This window comes from Pempheris klunzingeri, chromosome 24 (assembly GCF_042242105.1).
Source record: "Pempheris klunzingeri isolate RE-2024b chromosome 24, fPemKlu1.hap1, whole genome shotgun sequence".
NCBI classification, from domain to species: Eukaryota; Metazoa; Chordata; class Actinopteri; order Acropomatiformes; family Pempheridae; genus Pempheris; species Pempheris klunzingeri.
In genome coordinates, this window is record NC_092035.1 from 8,474,235 (window position 1) to 8,490,785 (window position 16,551).

The 16,551-nt window shown below is 43.4% G+C and overlaps 1 protein-coding gene across 1 annotated transcript in view; it reads right to left on the minus strand.

The window, feature by feature from the left end:
* Positions 1 to 15,704, minus strand: part of nid2a (nidogen 2a (osteonidogen)) — a 36,713-nt gene extending 21,009 nt beyond the window's left edge. The window contains exons 1-14 of the mRNA XM_070855494.1: positions 15,498 to 15,704; positions 14,361 to 14,546; positions 14,015 to 14,131; positions 6,356 to 6,457; positions 6,091 to 6,230; positions 5,335 to 5,467; positions 4,909 to 5,250; positions 4,194 to 4,293; positions 2,424 to 2,463; positions 1,616 to 1,725; positions 1,401 to 1,534; positions 1,145 to 1,256; positions 539 to 739; positions 212 to 456 (exon numbers count right to left, since the gene is read on the minus strand). Of these exons, the coding sequence (XP_070711595.1) occupies positions 212 to 456; positions 539 to 739; positions 1,145 to 1,256; positions 1,401 to 1,534; positions 1,616 to 1,725; positions 2,424 to 2,463; positions 4,194 to 4,293; positions 4,909 to 5,250; positions 5,335 to 5,467; positions 6,091 to 6,230; positions 6,356 to 6,457; positions 14,015 to 14,131; positions 14,361 to 14,546; positions 15,498 to 15,704 (2,169 nt within the window). The remainder of the gene's footprint in view (positions 1 to 211; positions 457 to 538; positions 740 to 1,144; positions 1,257 to 1,400; positions 1,535 to 1,615; positions 1,726 to 2,423; positions 2,464 to 4,193; positions 4,294 to 4,908; positions 5,251 to 5,334; positions 5,468 to 6,090; positions 6,231 to 6,355; positions 6,458 to 14,014; positions 14,132 to 14,360; positions 14,547 to 15,497) is intronic.
* Positions 15,705 to 16,551: the final 847 nt, after the last annotated feature.

A 16,551-nucleotide genomic window follows, 5' to 3' on the forward strand; every position in this document is an offset into this window, starting at 1 on the left:
AAACCTTAATATTAAAGGGAGGAGAAAGAGACATACATATTCGTAAATACATCTGTGGAACTGAATCAAAGTATTTCATTAAACCAAATTCAGCCAAGGGGTTAAGATGATAGTACCAATCAGCTCCACAGTAAATAAAATTTCCACTGACAGCACCCCATCTGGTTTGTAATAAGAGCTCGATATCTGCAGGTGACGTGTCCATCTAAACCCGGTTTGACTCACCTCCGACTGGGCTGATCTTGTTGGTAATGGCATATCTCAGGATCCGCTCCTCCTTGACGTACATTACAAACACCCTCTCCATGGTGATCTGCAGCGTCTCCGGGGCAGCAGCACGGTTGTCATGTCGACAGCCACGGTAAGTGATGTTCTGCTTCAGCTGGAAGGAGAAGGACTCTGAGCCTCGGTCTGCTGAAACCACCGAAAACTCCCTCACAGAGGTGGAGGTGACAACTGCAGAGAGAGAAGGAGGGGGTTGCAGGCAAACGGAGACATCAAATGTTACACATAATTTGACTGGTGGTGTTAGGTTTACCAGATGGGTAGTACTGATAGGTCTCCTTGAAGGGATCCATGGTAACTTCAGCTCCAGGGGGCAGGAAGGGCACATTGCCGTTGATTACAGTATCCACAGTGAGGTGGTTGTGGTCATCAAGGCCACGGCCTGTCTGGATGATAGACAGGCGCTGGTTGCCTGGATAGAAGATCACCTCTGCACGACGAGTGAACTCAGCACCTGGTAATATAATCATTCCATCAATAAATCAATTTGTTTGTTTATCTATTTATAGATTTTCATTTTCATACTGCAGACATAACAATGCAGCAGTAGAATATCATAAAAAAGTGAAATGTCTGCAATGATTAGCTCTGTACACACGTGCATCTACGTCTACATGCGCACACACAAACAGCTGCTTCCTATTAGAGAGGGGAGGTGGAAGCCTGATATCACATCACATCCCTGGAGACAGTACAGCTGGCTGGGGAGACCAAAAACACACACACACACACACACACACACACCCCCACACAAACACTGCAGAGAGGAGTTCCCTCATCTTGCAGATGTGAAAAGTGAAAAGTCAAGATGTACAAGTCAATGTACTTTATCAAACACACACACACACACACAGTTTACCTGTGACTTTGAATCCTGCTTGGCTATTGGGCAGCTCCAGAGCAAATAGCCATCCAAACAGTTCCCCTATCGGTGCAACTGGCATCAGAGCCCAGCCCACTGGATCGGGTACCTGACCAATCAGCACAAAGGAGAAATCGAAAGAGAAAATAAAAAGTAGGTGAGAAGATGATAATTCAAAGAAGATCCTGTAAGAACTGTATTTTAAAAAGCAGTATAAATGCCATATTGAAATGTTTGTTTTTCAGACTCCAACCTCGCTGATGGCAGTGTACGCTCTCCCATCTCCCACCACAACGTAGGCGTGAAGATCGATGTTGTTCAGCGGCACTGGAGTCGATCCTACGGTCACCGTTCCACTCACCTTACCGCTAACGCGCTGTGGAGCACCTGGAGGAGAAGCACGGCATTAAGCAACTTGATGTATAAATAGGTTAATGCACCTCTGTGGCTTAATGGTGGCACTCTAACCCTCAGGAAGACAGTGGCGTCCGTTTCCATAGAAGCCAGGCTGGCAGTGACAGCAGAACCCTGTGGCGTAGTCGGAACAAAATGCATTCTGGGAGCACTGCTGTTGGAACCTGAATGTACAAGAGACAGCCGAAAACAATACAAGTTTAATTCTGTAGATGAAAATCTGGACTGTACTGGTCCATTTTTTAAACTATGAGATTTTGTTTTGATAACTACTATTACTTTAGTTGTAGTTACACCCATAGCCTATTAGCCTATATATAGCCTATTGGGAATGGTGACGGACTGATGATTTTGTTGTTATTGTTGTTTTGTCATATTTCTGACAGTCTGCTCATTTTACTGATGTGAGCCTTGGTAGTGCACATTGTATTAAAGTATTCCGCTGATTGAGCTCTGCACTCCAATCATTGTCAGACTCACAATGGGCAGGTTTGCTTTTAAAAAGATTATCAAAATTGATGCATGGTCAGGTCAGACGGTCCGCTCAGGTTAGGTAAGCTAAATTCTTTCAAACTCTGCTTCCCCAGAGCCTGTAGTCTTTAGCATATGTGAAAAAAGGCCTCGAGCCAATCAGCGTTGGTTGGTGCTGGAGTACTCCGTAATAATTAGATTTTGATGTGTAAATTGGCTTCCTCTTTATATTTAATCTGTTCTCAAGATATTTTATGTTTAAATTGGGGTGCATAGTCTTAAATTTGTTATGCTTTAATATTTTTGGCAAGTTGGGGTGTTGTAGTTTTAATCAAAACAGTCAAAAACCAGCAAAGATGATACATTTCTTATACAACAGGTCTTCACATACCTGGCACACGTTTCCTTATTCTCTGTAGTGTACTGAATCACTGAGAGAGGAAGAAAACAATTGCACATTACATATACAATACAGCACATATATAATTAATTTCAAAAAGATCCTTGTAAAATGGAGATCAGACAAAATATAAAAGACAGATGTACATGCAGACCAGTACTGTCATGGTTACCTTGATGTACACTATTATTTTACTTTCCTCAAATAAACGTTCAGGTTACTTGGAAATACAATGTAGTAAAATGTGCAAGTCGCAATGAAGCTGACAAACTTTGCTTGACCACTTAGGCAATACAGTGCATGTCTTTTGTTTCCAGTATTTACATCACACAAACACAAAGGTTTAAAGACAGAACATAGAAGGTTGTTTCCATATAAGTACGGACACACAGACGGTGGACAAGATCCAGGAAGAGATATAGACACACCCACAAACACACACGTCAAAGCACTACTTGGAGAGAAACCAGCTGTCGCAGTCCTGCCTCCCACACCCACTGATCCACTTACACGCACACACACACAAATTCATTGCTGCTTCATGAATTCCCACAGGCATCTGAAATGCTTCAAAACATACGTAGAAGTCTTAGAAATACATTTCTTAAGTAATATATAGAATAATGTGTGTAGCTGTAAATGATGTGTATGGTTTTCTTACTTATTACTTTACTTCTCAAGAATTACCAATTCTGACTGGACTCAAAACACCACATGGATCAACTTTCTCTCCTTGAGTCTCTGTTTGTCTTTTTGGTAAATGGGATCAAAATGCAGCATTCTATCATCCTACAGGGGGATCACACGCACACACACACACACACACACACACACACACACACACACACACACACACACAAATACAGATGAACACCGGATGTCGGGATATTTTCTCAGGGACTGCACAAACACACACACAAGAGACAAATCACTATGTTTTTACACACATAAACACACACAATGCTATGGAGGGAAACCCACATACCAATAACAATGTTCTGTCGAAGTTTCGTAAACATTAAAACCCAAGAGACCACTGAAAAATGTAGACATGTATATTGGAAAATGATGCTTTCTCTCAGACTTTGACATTTACACCCACATGACTGTTTATGTACACACACCTCATACTGTACACACACATCCTTCAAAAATATCCCTCTTAAGAAGTCATTTGCCTGGTTTATCAAGTCCTAAAATCTCCTTTTCCTAAAAACAAGCAGGGAAGACAAAATGAGTCGTTTAAAACAAGATGTGAGACTTTTTTCTAATACTAAATGAGGAACTGGCTCTTTTACTAAAAATACCGCAATTCATTTTGAGAAAATGCTCAATGTATTGACACATATTTCTTTCCGTCTCCTAAGAAAAATCGTATTTCATCACTCCAAACCGAGCTAAATGACTTCAGATGAACACTATTTTACACCAATGGACATTTTCACCCTTATGTAATCAGGGAAGTTGACTGAGAACACGCTCTTATTTACGGCAAAAGCCTGTGGGAGTAGTTGCAGGGGAGGGAGTGCTGGACACACACATATATACACTCACGTAGACACACACACACACACACACACCTGGGAGCTGCCCAGCACAACGGCAGTATTGTGCTGCCAGCTGCCGAGCAGCTCTGCGGCAGAGGGCGAGGTAATGTTACCCTCCTGGTTCTCAAAGCGACCGTCCTTTCATAAGTTAAGAAGACACAACTGCATACATAAATATGCATATTTATAGGCACACATATGGTTTGTCTCTTACCTCCTGTGTCAAAATCAACATCATCCTCATCCACGCTGACCACGTGACCTCCAGGGGAAAGAGGGGGCTCATTTCTGTGAGGGGGGTAGACATCCACCACCTCCAGAGGAACCTACAGAGACAGATACAGCCGGAACATGTTTCACTTCAAATATATTTTTCTTGTTGTCACTGAGAGCCAAGCCAATACTTTTTAACTCTCTCCAGATGGTATGGAGCATAGAGCTATGATCTACACAGACTTTACATATTGTATACAGTTTGTAGGGCATCATGATCTCAGCTTTGCCAGTGTTTTGTTGATACCACCCTACTGTCTCCAAAACAGCGTTCCATTATAACCACAGAACTTACAAAAGCTACTACAATTTCAAATCATTATTACAAAACTCCAACAGTACTGACAGCACTGCCAGTTTAGATTCCTCTTTTTCATATCTACTGCAGTAAGTGATGTTTCCAGGGAATTTGAACATATTGCAACACAGTGCTGCTGTCTGCATGAGCAATTTCATGAACTCTTGTCACAAACCACAAAAATATGGTCTGGTAGGTTTGTAATATTTCAGGTTTAGGGGTTTCTCATAATAAGAACAACATCATCAAAAATGCCAGTAAAAACCTGATTCTTGTCCATAACACACATTACAGATGTATTCAGCCAACAGGACTTCTTGACTAACATGTTAATTCATTTTATTGGCAGGGACATCACCTGTGGCTGCTGTTCCTGACGCTGCTGAGCACGTCCCTCCGGTACAGTTTGTGGGGGATTCGGGGGAGCATACTGCCTCTCTGCTGGCTCTGCTGGTTCAGAGGTCAGTGGCACATCTTCGCTCCCGTACGCTCCCCGATGGCCAGAATCCTCTGAGGGCAGAGAGGGAGCATCAGGACTGGCTGGCTGAGGGGACTCTGAGTGGTCACCACCAGCAGGGACTGGCTGAAATTCAGGGTTCCCCCCTGTCAGAGGGTAATCATCATCTTCCTCCTGGTTATCAGGGTCAAAGGTGTTGTCTGGATATTCCTCAAACTCAGCGTACTCAGGCGTGGTGGTGTCCTAGAAGCAGAAACGTGGAGGAGTCAGAGGAGTTTTCTGCATCACACTGGAAGTGAAATGAATAAAGCGGAAACACTAAATTACCGAGGAGAGGCCATGTCCTCCAGGTAGTGGGGTAGCAAGGAGGCCACCGACAGACGCAGGAACGATGTTGTCAAAAGAGTAACGGTTCCCGGTGTGGAAAAGCCACACACCAGGAATTCCTGTGTTACCAACCCTGGAGAGCAAGAAACTAGTAAGTCAGCGTGATCACAAAGAGCAGTTTGCTTCCAGCCTCACAGCTTTATGTCATTATCACTGTTACTAATTACACCTGTGATTTCCCTGCAATGACATGTCAGTGTGTCTACCTGCTAACAACGGTAGGCCTACATTATTTTCAGCCATTTCAAGTGGCTTAAGACAACTTGTTTGAGTTAGTTACCAAATCTAATTTTATATTTGGATGATTTGTCAGCAAGCAAACCCTGCTGTTTGCTAATCAACACTCTTGCTAGCTACAAACACATTCATTTTCCAAAGTGTTGGATCTCATTAAAGCTAGCATTACAGGTGTGTTAGCAACAACAGCTAACAAAAAAACATCTCCTCTGCCCAATTAGCCAGTTGGCTAGTTAGTAATTAGCCAACTTCTATAGCATCCTTCTTTGTACGGCTTCTTTGGCTAAGGTTTACAGTGTTTTTTAAACAGTTTTATAGTGCTTAATACAGCCTTGACTTATCTACACAACAGTATTTTCTGGCCATGTTGCTAGCCACTATTTGCTAATTAGATATTTCTCAGATTCTTTACAGTGTCGCCCGAGGTTGTTGTAAGGAGACTTGAGGTTTTCTACTTACTGGTAGAGGTTTTTAACACTCTGCTCATTGCTGGTCACGCTGTAGTGAGGTCCCTCAGTTCGGGAGAAGATCAGATATGTGATTTCTCCTCTGCTGAAGCCAACTCTAGCAGGGAGCTCTATCTCAACATTATAAGACTCCTGCAAGCAAAAAACAAGTGCAAAAATTAGTGATACAAATAATAATGAGCTGAAACATCAAACTTAATTGGTGCATGTCTACAGATGCTAATCGTGAATTAAGGCCTTGCATATAACCAGTTTACCTTGGGCCGTGTCCCAAAGAAGTTCAGGCCACCTTCAGGGTAGAGGAAGAGAGCGTATGAGTCTGTCTCATCATAGCCAATCACTGCCTGGAACGTATTCACCTACAGAGAGAGAAGAGAGACCGTCTGAACCAGAATAAAAACAGGAACAAAAACTTGAACCTCTCACAGTGGTGGTTCAATTGCACTTCTCTGCAAAACACCACTTATTGTTGCCATTTTTCCAGAAAAACCTGAGGCACATACATGGATATATTCAAAGATGAGGACAGCTGATTGAGTTTATTGCTTAGTTTAAATTTTGCTCTTTAATTTGAGTCTTGAACGTTTCTGTGTGGAGTTTGCATGTTCTCCCCGTGCTTGTGTGGATTTTCTCCAAGTACTCCAGCTTCCTCCCCCAGTCCAAAGACATGCAGGTTAATTGGTGACTCTAAACTGCCTGCAGGTATGAGTGTAAGGATAAGCAGTATTGAAATACCATAAACGTAAAGGCTAAGTAAAATAACGTGATACATGCAAAAAAGGTCAAACAAAAAGTAACTCTTCAGCATCTGTTGTTTCCTGCTTGTGGTTCAAATCTCCTCAATCTCAGTCACGTCAGCTAATGGAAGGAAATGTTGGAAAATTCAGTGTGCCACCTGTAATTACCAATACTGGCCACAGCGGGCGCTGTTCAGCAAAGGTTAGATAATCTTGGTTTCATCGCAGATTCATTGTGGTTTCAGGACAGTTGATTTCTTCACTTCTAATTTTCAGTGACTTTCTTGATACCAAAGTTACACCTAAAAAGATCAGCAGCTAACTGCTATGAACATGGTGTCTCATGATTTTCAGCTCTGCCAGTGTCAGAGGGACGAGGTCACCTCCTGAGTGTACAGTCGGCCCAGCTCCACCACCCTCAAATTATTATAACACTCCCTCCTCATATTTAAACTTCACACCTCTCCTCGCACCTCCCCTCTCCTCCTCTTCCTCTCTCATTTCTCGCTCTGCTGGGATTCATGTTTAGACTTCTCACCCTTCACACCCGTCCTCCTCCTCCTCCTCCTCCTCCTCCTCCTCCCACCAATTATTGACATACTGACCCGAAGTGTCTGGATTTGCAAATTTCAATTCTGCACAATTAAGTGAATCAGTATGAAGTGGTGAATCAGGGAACTTCTTTTCTGAACAACAGACTGAGGCTTGAAACTTATTTCCTACATGTATGCGGGGGCGTTCAGCCCACTCTGCTTCCCAAAACCACAGTTGAAAAAACATGGATTTGGTGAATGAGGGGAAGACTGCGAGTGATCCCAAGTTGTTTTCCTTTGGGACTGAATCAGATTATCTGTATGCACACACACACACACACACACACACACAGACCAAGAAATGTACACACACACCTCGGTCTCTCAACCCCCAGCCCAGATGTTGATCTCCACAGCTGTCTTCCTGTGTGTCTGGACATCTTTCATGATGATGTTACAGCATGCAAACCAGACATCGTTACAATGTGACACATGGGGTGCACACACATACACACTTACACAAGCACAGATGTCCCTCCACCTATAGTCATCTCATGTGAATGTATGTGTGTGTTCCTAATTGTTTACATCAACATCTTTAAACTATCTTGTTGTTGGTGGGCGGGGAGGACTTTGTAGCCTGCAGGCACTATGTAATTAGTGAGGAGGGGGTCTTTTTTTTCTGTCTGTCTTTGGGGAAGGAGGAAAAGAAGCCGGAGCTCTTTCTTCGTCCTCAATATCCCTTCTAAATGTCGGGATTTTTCACTCCTGCTACCCCTCCTTCTTCCTGGGAGGAGAGGGCAGAGAGAAGATGAGAGCAAAAAGGAGGCTGGGGGAGAGGTATAGGCAGATAGAGAGATGAAAGGACGTGTGTGTGTCTGTGTGGGAGGTGCATGGGTCTGGTTTACAATGGGATAAATATGGGGAGACAGAAAAGGGGACATGTTTCCCTCCAAATAGTTGAAATGAAAAGTTAAGACAAAGAAAGAAAATGTGAGTTACTGTGTGTGTGTGTGTCAAAATCTTACATTTCTGTTTCACATCTACAGTATATGATGGAAATTAATATAGCGTGTTAATTATCAAACTTCAGAGGTGGTGTTAGAGTGGTGGATAGAGCCAGGGTAGCTGTTTCCCCTCATAGCTTCCACTTCTTCTGGCTCTAGCTTCATATTTAGACATGAGAGTGGTATCGATCTTCTTATCTATCTGTGTGGTCACTTGCTGCGTTTGAGTGCATCTGTGTGTGTGTGTGTGTGTGTGTGTGTGTGTGTGTGTGTGTGTAAAGGAGTCCTGGTGTGCCTTACAGACTCACAGCTGGAAGACAACAAATTGCAGTCGGAACACATCAAAGACTTGGAGCCAGTTTGTAGCGCAGTGTGTATGTGAGTGTATGCTCTGCGACCCCCCCTGCCTCTCGTCACACCTTTCTTAAAGTGCGTCCTCACACTGACCAGACACACGCACAGATGTTAATTGTCTCTGGGATCAGCAAATGTTTGTTGTCGGGGTCATCCTGACTATTTAAGGTTTAGGTGGTAACATCGTCAGTCTGGGCTTTTGACAGTCTGGATTTGACCCCACAGCTTGAATGAAAACACAGGAAGTTCATTTAGATAAGTGCAGAGCAACTAAACCATATTCCAAGAGCCGTTTCACTGTCAAGTTCTTATTTTCATTTCAGGTGAAGACGCAGCTGCAGCCTGCAATAAATTGCTGTATTTGTTAAATTTTGTGCCCTCCATTAAAACCCCATCAGGTGGTTAGACATGAGTTATTACCAAAACGTCTCCCTCTGGCTTCATATTTAACACACAGACATGAGAGTGGCAGCCACCGTCTCTACTGACTGTGCAAGAAATCCAACATGGGGAAATAATAACACATTTTTCCAAAAACGTCTAACTGTCCCTTTAAATTTGTTAAATTTATTGGCACATTTTGCAACCATGGAAGATGAATGTGTTTTATTTTGCTAGCCGAGGTGACACCTCTTATTTTTCTACGAGCATGTTGTGCAGTCTTTATGTTAAGACTTTTGAAAACCAGGCAGGCCTTTGTAGTTCACACTAAGATACCAAGTATGTCACTTGCATATATAACGTAACATCTGCAAACACAAATCATTGACTTTAGTTTCGCGTTGTTTAGTTTTGTTTATGTATTAGTCTGCTTTAGTATATCACAGTCTAGTTTAGTCTACTTAACTGGCTGCTGAAGATAACTTCAGCTGGCTTCCAAGCTTGTCTGGGTTTTGAATAAATGACAAAACATGCTGCAACAAATGTTCTGTATCATGGTATAATTATCTAGAGCTGAATCCAGCCTGGAACACCCTGAGGAGGAGAGAGACGGCGATGGAGGGAGGTCAGGATGAGTGTACTACACTTGTTTGTTGGTTGCCGGTTTTTCAGCTTCTTGGCCGCAGCACAGCTGCAAACAGGCAGCCAGAGACAGAGAGCAGCTGCAGTCCAGTTGCCAGCCTCACCACAGTGCTACAAACGGAACTGCCTACAGCGTGGGAACTGGCACATACAAAGACACACACACACACACTCCTCAGGCCTGTGGCCAGCAACAGTGCTTTCAGTATTTCACTGTTGTCATATGAAAGTCCCTGCTCCCATATATTGGGTGACTTTGGTGTTGTAACTTAGTCAAAAGGGTTCCCTGCTCCTCTTAAGCTCAAGGAAATTGTCCAACTTCAGGGCTTATGAAAGCTTTTCAAAACTCTTTTGATCAACTCAAGAGCACATGGCGGGTAAAACCATAGAGCTGCTTTTCTTAGATCCTGAAGGGTTTGTGAACATGAACGTCTTTACCGCAACTACAATCTGGTGCACTATGACTGTGCTAGTAATTAGTGAAGCCTTCATGAGCCCAAGTCTCAGCTTTAGTGGCTGCTGCCGTACAGCCACAAGGTGAGCTGGAGCCTTTAGACAGGCTCAATGGCCGCTGATGACATAAGGACCGACATATTATGAAAGCTGCAGTTCAGTAAGAGTCTGCTTTGAACCAGGATGAACATATTTCAAGGAATGCCCCCTGTGTCACTGCAAGGGGGCCCCCAGAAACAACAAATATCACTAATAGAAACAATAGCTCCTATTGTGCTACAGAAAAGGAGAAAGACGAAGAAGAGGACAGAGGACGATAGGCAAAGGGAGCAATATAAAAGATGGAGGCCAAATCCAACAGAAGAGCCAATTTATTCATTCATTCAGCTTCATCTGACCCTTATGTAACACACCGTTAAACCCACAACACTTCCATTCTCAGCTAATGCTGCTTTGAAGAGAGCTTGAGGGGAGAACTAAGTGTCAAACAGAAAAAAATGGTCCACTATGGTCAGAAGTATAATCACATTACACTTCTCACTGCTGATACAGTAACAGTCACAGTAAATACAGTAACACTCTCAGGAAGGGCACTTAAAGACTGATGTGCAATATTTGTATGTTGTAAGCCCCTCTGTCCTCTCTGCCCCATCCCAACTTCTTCCAGCAAACATAAAACTAAGACTTCAATCCTGTCTTAGAACCAACATATAGCATCACGTTGTTGGGCATTTGAAACTGACTTCTTGTGGGTGGTGCATGCAGCATTTTGCAGCTAAGAAGATGAATTCTGCTGCTTAAGATAATGACATTCATAAACTGTTTAACAGCATCCACTAAGATGGCAGGTGTCCCCATGTGAAGACGGATTAGCAATATGCTGCTCAAAGCAAAGCCTGTGAACACGTCTTAAAACACCAGCACACAGAAGGCCAGGTTCTCTGTGTTAATCGCTCTGGTCATTAGCAAAGTGGGCTACATGGTAGCAGATACAAGAGAGTGTGTGTTTTAGGTTGGCAGTGAAGTAATTACTTTCCAATTATGATAATAACCTCTTTAAGGCCAATTTCAAAGAAAACACGACCCCAATCTTTAGGGATGTTAACTTTCTCCTCTATTCTCCTGTTTTTTCTCCTCATATCCATATCTGACCCCCAAGCACCACACAGTCTACCCCCTCCCCCAAAACGCTACCCGACCCTGTCACCCCTAATACACATCCCCACAAACACACACCTCAGGTTAATCAGTTCACACACACATACCACTCAACCCCCAACACACCCCACCCAGCACCTCTGGCTAATCACTTCAAAGGAAGATGCTATCAGTCTGAAGCTGGCCCGCTGAAGCGAATCCCAGCAGAGACCCTGACTGCTCCGATCTGACAAGCCAGACAGAGCCTTTAAATAACAAACCAAACCCCTCTTAGATCATGTAACACATTTTACACTTAAAGAAGTGGACACCAGTCTCTATTGAGCATTTGGCCAACAGTGGATAGAGTCGTTGGAAATGTAATTCCAATATTTGAGGCTCAGAGAAGACAATCACTGATTTGTCCATTTGGCAGCAATGCAGTCAAAATGAGCCCCAGGTATTAAGAAATGCCGTCAGAGGCTTAATGCCGCATGTCCCCACCAGACTATTTGTATGTGCAGCTTTTGATCAATCAGGACGAAGGATTGAGGCATAAAAGAAACCAGACCATGAGAGTAAAGAAAAGGGACAAACAGATGAGAAGGAGGGAGGCAGAGAGATCTCCTGGGGTTTTCCCTTAAATCTGCCACTCCCTTCGTCCCTCCATCCCACACGCTGCAGACCGGGAACAACAAAGCACTGTTTGTTTGATCAATAAGTTCAGTAGGCCGGGCTTTGCTTGGAGTCTTTCCCAGAGATTAACTTACAACAGCCTCTAGTGCTCCTACAGGTGACACTTAATTATTAAGATAAAAAAGATAGAGAGGGGGTTTGAGTTGTACTGTTCCAATTAAAGGGACATTCCTATGGTTTTAGTGTAGTTAAGTTGTATAATGTCTACTGCAGCTTTGACTGAGCTTTTTAAAGTTTGAAAAACGACCCCAATGACATCATAGTGATGTCATCAGGGTTATTTCAGTTTAGTGTCATCAGGTTGACCTGCATGAGAAACCAGAGATGTGCAGTTTAAAAAACATGAGCATTTAGGAGGATGGAAGGGTTTAATGCAAGCTGCTACTGAGTGACTATGAGAAATGTAGGATCCAGTGGACTCCTACTATAAAAGTCTGGATATCTCCGTCTCTGTTGCTTCACTTTTGTTTTTTTTATCATTTGTGAATCCCCCAACTTTACGCAAGCGATGAACTAAAGTGACTGGAGCAGTCAGCTTTAATTGCTAGCATAAGCTAGTCTTTTGGTCAGTGCACAGCAGGTGAGCTGAACATGCAAAAATGTGGCATTTGTCTACACGCAAACATACAACTCAACAAATATGAAAAGAGTTTCTAATCAGAAGTGAATAATGGCTGGATGTTTATTTGGGTTTGAAACAGCTTTTCTTTCCACAAAATTCCTTTTGTCCCTATAATTAGTGCCAAATTACATGCTTCTTTCCAAAACAATTCCTAAGAAATTCCTAGCAAATTACGGGCATTAAATAAAGTGTTACCCTACTCTAGAGGTTGTCAAAATGTGAGGCGTGCCTCCCCAGAGGCACTGCGTGAGGTGACAGGGACAGGTGCATGCTGTTAATCTAAAAATGTGGCCCGCTCCTCAACACAGTCAGCAGCGTAGCTGCAGCAGCAGCTGTGACACAGCTCATGCAACCAATTAAGGTACATAAGGTACGTAACTCTTAACACCTGATTTCCACAATTTTCAACAAAATCCTTGCTCCTTCTCACAGTCATAACTCTGAACACACAGACATGAAACCCATATATTCAGATTCACTGTGACATACACTTCAATCAATTACGAATAAATATTCATGAATCCACTTGGACAGTCTCAGGAAATACCTCCAGAACTTGCCTGAGAATCATCACCTAAACCAGCGATAGTTGCCTGAACATCCACGGGTACAGTGCAAACAGGAACTATTTATAACTCAATCTGCATATTTCTAGTTGTACTAGTTTGCTAAATATGTAAGCAAATACAGCCTAACCCCCAGCTAGTTTACTGACTTCCAGTTAAACATATGACATATAACCTTGTGTTCACGTCACCCAAAGCGCCCAAATTATGACAGCTGCATTTCCAGAAGCACAGCAAGAGCATGATTATACCCTAAATAAAAGTAAGGAATCATAGAGAGAATAATAACAGCAACACAGCATCTTTTACAATATGACTATAGCCTTGAAATGATCAGTGAGGCAAGAGAAGAGCACTTTAATGGTAAACCAAGTTAATAAATGGTAACTGGCTGACAAACATGGAGGGAAGTTAAGTCCAACAGAGCATGAATGGTCAAGGCATGTTTGCGTCTACCTGTGTGTGAACTGGAGGAGGGGATATAACGAGTTGGGGGGGGGCACTTTGATGACCCTTAGAGATGACCTCTGACCTCTTGAAAAGGTTAAGAGGCAGATTAGGAGGGGAAGGGGAATTACACATAGACCCCCCACCCCAGGCTGATTACAAGTGATGCACATCCTCCAGGAATTTGGGATTCTCTCACAAGAAACAAAACATGCTAGTGAGGGCTATGTGGGCCGTTTACATGATGAACTCATTCATTCATACATAAATACACACATCCAGACACGGAGGGCTAGAGCTAGTGCTCTGGACCTCTCCCTCCATCCATCCATCCATCCTACCTGGTTTGAAGGTCCAGTGGTTCGAGTTTGTTCTTCATACGCCGCGACATTCTCCCATGTTGCGACCACAGCGTGTGTGGGGGTGAATTTGGCATCTGGGAACCCTCGATGTACTTCCTGGGTGAGCAGATGATTGGATGAATGAATGAATGATGGATGGAAAAAAGGGGAAAAGAAAAAAGGAAAGATGGAGTGTACAATGGATTGAACTCATGGATGAAAAACTGGAAAAGGGAAGAATCCAGATCTGTAGATGAGTTAACGATTCATAAAGTATTCATCTCAGCATGTGATTTCCACACAATGAACATTCACTGATTCTCCTCATTTTGGTGGATAAACAGACCTGAGCCACTCTGTTGAGCACGCTGGGCGTTTCGGTCACTCTGTAGTAAATCTGTCCTCGCCCTCCGCTGGTGTCAATGTCAGCCAGAAACGGGGCCACCACAGGGAAATCTGTGGGGAAGCCGTCATCAACATACTGCTTCTCCATGGGTAGGTCCTGTGCTGATATGATACCATTGGTAGCCACCTAGAGACAGAGAGAGTCACCAATTAACAATGAACCCAATCTGTGACACCAGCAGTCTGACAGCCAACAATGACGTTCCTGCAAACCAGCTCGGGCCCCTGAATGTTTCAAAAGCTCAGATAAAAACCTAGGATTCTCTAGGAAACACCATCACGGACCCATGGAACCTCCCAATGAACCAGTCCCCCCTCATAAACCACTGGATCCTCCTTGGGGACCTCTGGGCGCGCTCCCTGATCACGTGTTAGAAACACTCACATCACATACAGCTGTTACGGGCGTTCCTCTGACTGTATTGTGCTGTGTAATAGAGCACATTCTGATGACGTCAATGATGTGCATAAGAAGTGTTGTGCAAAGCTTCATCAGCTGTTCAGTAAATGTGGCTGAGTGAACAAACTGCACTTAAGTGCTGCAGTTAAAAGTTAAAGTTAAAGTTACTTTCCACTACTGGCCAAATACATCGTAACACAACACTGACGAGAGCCATTCTGCATAATGACTACTTCTGACCCTTTAAGTACATGTTGTTGCCATCATAGGTGCATGTATTAGTATTAGGTGCATGTTTAGTGTGGTACTGCTATTTTAAGTTGTTTAAGGCTCAATTTCTTCTTTTTCACCCGCTTCTGTTAACTTTTCTGGTAACTTGGTTTGAATATCTTCTCTTTGGATTTCTTTTCCTTAAAACCAAGCATGCTGAGAATGTTCATGCTCGTGCATGCTGCACAGGGGAGAAGTGTTTAGAGGGCAGTATTTAACTGAAATCATAATGTGTGGTCACTTCAGGACCCCAAAGCTCAGAGGCCAGAGACTTTCCCCATTCAAACATGTTCATAAATCAGTCAGTTTAGCCGCTCTCCAGCTGCAAACATCACCTGGAAAGCGTTAACTTTTTTTTTTAGCACCAATAAGAAGCATGCACAGGAGTATGAATGAAGCTGTACTTACATAGAGCTGAGAGAAGGGGGAGTCGTAGAAGTACAAGGCTCTGGGCAGGGACAGCACTCTGGAGGTTTCATCGTCGCCCTCTGCCAGAATTAAATCTCCACTCAGAGTGCCATAAGGGAACATATCAGCCCTCTGGATGGCTGTAACCACACACACAGCGCAGCTCCAGCAGAGCACACACACAGCCAGCAGTCCCCCTCTCTCCATCGTAGAGCTGTGGGTGAGTGAGCAGCTCTGCACTGAGAGAGGCAGCGGCGGGGCAGAGGTACGGATGGACTGGGAGGGGGGAGCAAAAAGGAGGAGATCTCCCCTCCTCTCCGGCGAGCCCCGGGTGCTCCACAGGGAGGGAGGGAGGGAGGGAGGGAGGGGAGGAGTTACGGAGCGCCCTGATTGGTCAGAGGCGACCTGAGCGACAACGGCCCGGTGCTGGAGGTAACATCTGGCTCGTATTAGAGAGAAGACAAATAGAGCGTTTTTAATCCGGATGTAACTCTATCTGTTTCACAGCAATGAGACAAAGGCACGGTGTCATTTTTACACACACACACACACACACACACACACACACACACACACGTGAGAAACCGGTTTAAATTCTTTAATCGTTTGAATTTCATTGAAAGATATTTATCATAATATAAGTATGAGTGGAAACACCTCAGTCACATTTATTATTATTAGAGTCCGTTTAGATCACGTTTCACATCTGCACTAAATTGTTAACATGTTTTATTGGCAGTTATTATTTTGCGTTTTTGTGTCTAATTGTCTCTTTGGAACACATGCCAACTAAAATGTATTTATATCATTTACATAACAGCTATTCTTATTTAATTCAATCTGTTTTATTTATTTTCCCCGGCTCTTTAGTGATTTCAGGACGTGGATGCAGCTTTAAAATACTTAAGCTTGTGTTCCATCTAGTGTGTGTGACAGCACACTGCAGCTCACAGCATGTACTCTGGGATGTTGGATTTGACATTAGAGCTGAAACGACTGGTTCATAAATAATAATTCCAATCATTTTTCAAGAAAAACTCCATCATTCTCAGCT